General features: G+C 32.3%; 1 protein-coding gene across 1 annotated transcript; it reads left to right on the top strand.

The window, feature by feature from the left end:
* Nucleotides 1-1756: 1756 nt before the first annotated feature.
* On the top strand, nucleotides 1757-2143 carry LOC139431221 (uncharacterized). The gene has a single exon (XM_071198859.1). The coding sequence runs from the start codon at nucleotides 1757-1759 to the stop codon at nucleotides 2141-2143; it is 387 nt and encodes a 128-aa protein (XP_071054960.1).
* The last annotated feature ends 356 nt before the right edge of the window (nucleotides 2144-2499 follow it).

Raw genomic sequence — 2499 nt, 5'->3', positions numbered from 1 at the left:
ACTTTGAGTACCTCGTGTAGACGTATGAAGCATGGCACAACATTTTAATATCAAAATGTTCCCTTTAGAATTGTACGAAGAATGTAGCTACATCTAGATTATCCGTCAATATATACACCTTGCACTTCTCCTGTCTCTCCGGATTTTGAACAGGAAATTCAAATATGCGAAGATTGGGGGTATTTATTAAACTGTTCTTATACTCAAAATAAGCACATATTCTCAGCATGCTGCTTAAAAAATCACACATTATCTGTAAATATATTCAGACTTTTCTAAATTTATATACTATTGAAACTTACTTGAGGATATAAAAGCTAATAAACACTTAAAAAGACAATAAGAATACAATAACAGACATAACCATAAGAAACTATTCACAACTAAAACACTTAAAAACGACTAAACTGAATATCGGGAGAAACAACAAGAATTAATTAAGTTAAAATGGAAAAAGCAGTCGAATGATCATAAAGAGTGTTCGAAGAAACACCATAAGGCAAGGGAAAAATGTATCGATAATAAAATTAAAATTAACGATCAGAAAAAGATTGTTGATGACAAAATCGGTGATAGATTATGCCCACCTCCCCCTATTTTAGATAAATTCGATCACCATGACGAACAGTGAATAATAAACAATGCTCTATTAGAACCACCGATGCTATGTGCCATAACCGATTAAAAAAATTATGAGAATTTCCAAGATATTGATAGAAATAATAATAAGTGTTGTTTTACCCCAGATTTAAATGATTCTAGTCCGGAAAACTTTTCGTCAAAAAAAAAAAGAATAGGGACGCCCAAAAATTGATAACTATCATGGAGTTTATCTACAACATAAACGTTGGTTTCTAATGAGACTAAGAAGGGTTATGCGAGTGGGTACCTTTTAGTGGCTAAACAAAGGTTACTTGAAAACAGTACGTTTGCGGATACCCCGCTGAGATTAATCGAGGAATCCAATGAACACAAGAAGGAATAGAATCAAAAAATAGTAGACAAATGTAAAATAAGGTCGAAATTGATAACTGAACCCATGATTAAGTGTTATCGGCAAGATGATGACGATGATGAAATTGAGGATAAGTTTAAGGAAGATAAATTTAATTAAAATAAACTTATTGAAAATAAATTTAATGAAAATAAACTTAATGAAAATAAGTTTAATGAAGATAAGGTTAAAGACAAACTGAAACAAGAAAAATTAAAATTGGGTCAAGATAAACGAAGTCAAGAAAATGTTGGTGCAAATCTTCAAAAAAATATTAAAAATGAAATGAAAGAGATTGACTATCGTTGTCTATTAAAACCGGATGATTTGGTTAAAAAGAGAGTTTTAACAGCAATGGGAGGGTTATTTTACGCGGGAGAATTAAAAACGGTTGAACCGCCCGACGTTTACTCAATAACTTTGGACGGGGACTTTTTTTATTTTAGATTTTGGAAGTTTATCCAAGAAACGAAAAAGAATTAACGGTTGGAACAAGAGTAGTTGCTTATAGGAGTCAAAAATATCGTTGCCTTTATCCCGGAAATGTGGCAGAACCCGATTCATCTACCTCAACATTTCTTTCTGTCTATTTCGACGACGGCGATAACGGAAAAATTCCATTGAAAGACATCCGATTACTCCCTTCTGATTATTCCTTCATGAAATTTGACCCAAATTCAGGATCATTTCGAAATCCAGGAGAGTCACCAAACGGATTCCTCGACGTTTAATAATATTAATAATGACAAGGATAAAAAGAAAATGGAAAACCCAGAGATTGAAAAGAAGGAGCGAAAACATCGGTGTACCGAGGAAAATTGTCAACATAAAAATAGGAAGCATAAGAAACACAAGAAACATCTCCATAAAGACGATAAAAGCGATGAAAAAAATACTGAAGTACTCAAAATTACTAATGTAGAAATCGATTTCGATTCGAAGAAAAGTTTCGAAAAAATTGATTCGAAGGAAATTAATCAAGAAAAAGATATTAATGATGAAAATGATTTTAATGTAGAATTAGAAGATGATGTGGTTGCAAATCCCGATGATGAAATTACCATGGAGAATATCGAGGATACTTTGGATGAAAGCAGCAGGTATTTCGAAGTAGACCAGCTTAAACAATTAAAAATAAAAATAAATTAATTAATTATAAGTACGAAGGCTGTCACGGCGAGTGTTAATTAAACTAAAATTAGAACTAATACTAGCTCTATCACTAGAACTAACACTAGACCTAGAACTACAAACTTTCGGGTTCAGCCGTGCGTTTTTTGAAAAAATGTTTGACGTTTCGGATGCCATGTTGCAACCTTCTTCAGAAACAAGTTCGAAATGTCACTTCGAATTTGTTTTCTGAAAACATTTTTTCGAAAAACGCACGGCTTAACCCGAAAGTTTCTAGTTCTAGGTCTAGTGTTAGTTCTAGTGATAGTGCTAGTGTTTGTTCTAGTTTTAGTTTAAATTAATTAATTAACTATTTTTTCGTCGATTTCAGCTTT

Source organism: Onthophagus taurus, chromosome 8 (assembly GCF_036711975.1).
Source record: "Onthophagus taurus isolate NC chromosome 8, IU_Otau_3.0, whole genome shotgun sequence".
NCBI classification, from domain to species: Eukaryota; Metazoa; Arthropoda; class Insecta; order Coleoptera; family Scarabaeidae; genus Onthophagus; species Onthophagus taurus.
Note: the sequence above shows the minus strand (reverse complement) of the source record. Positions and strands in the feature narration are given on the sequence as shown.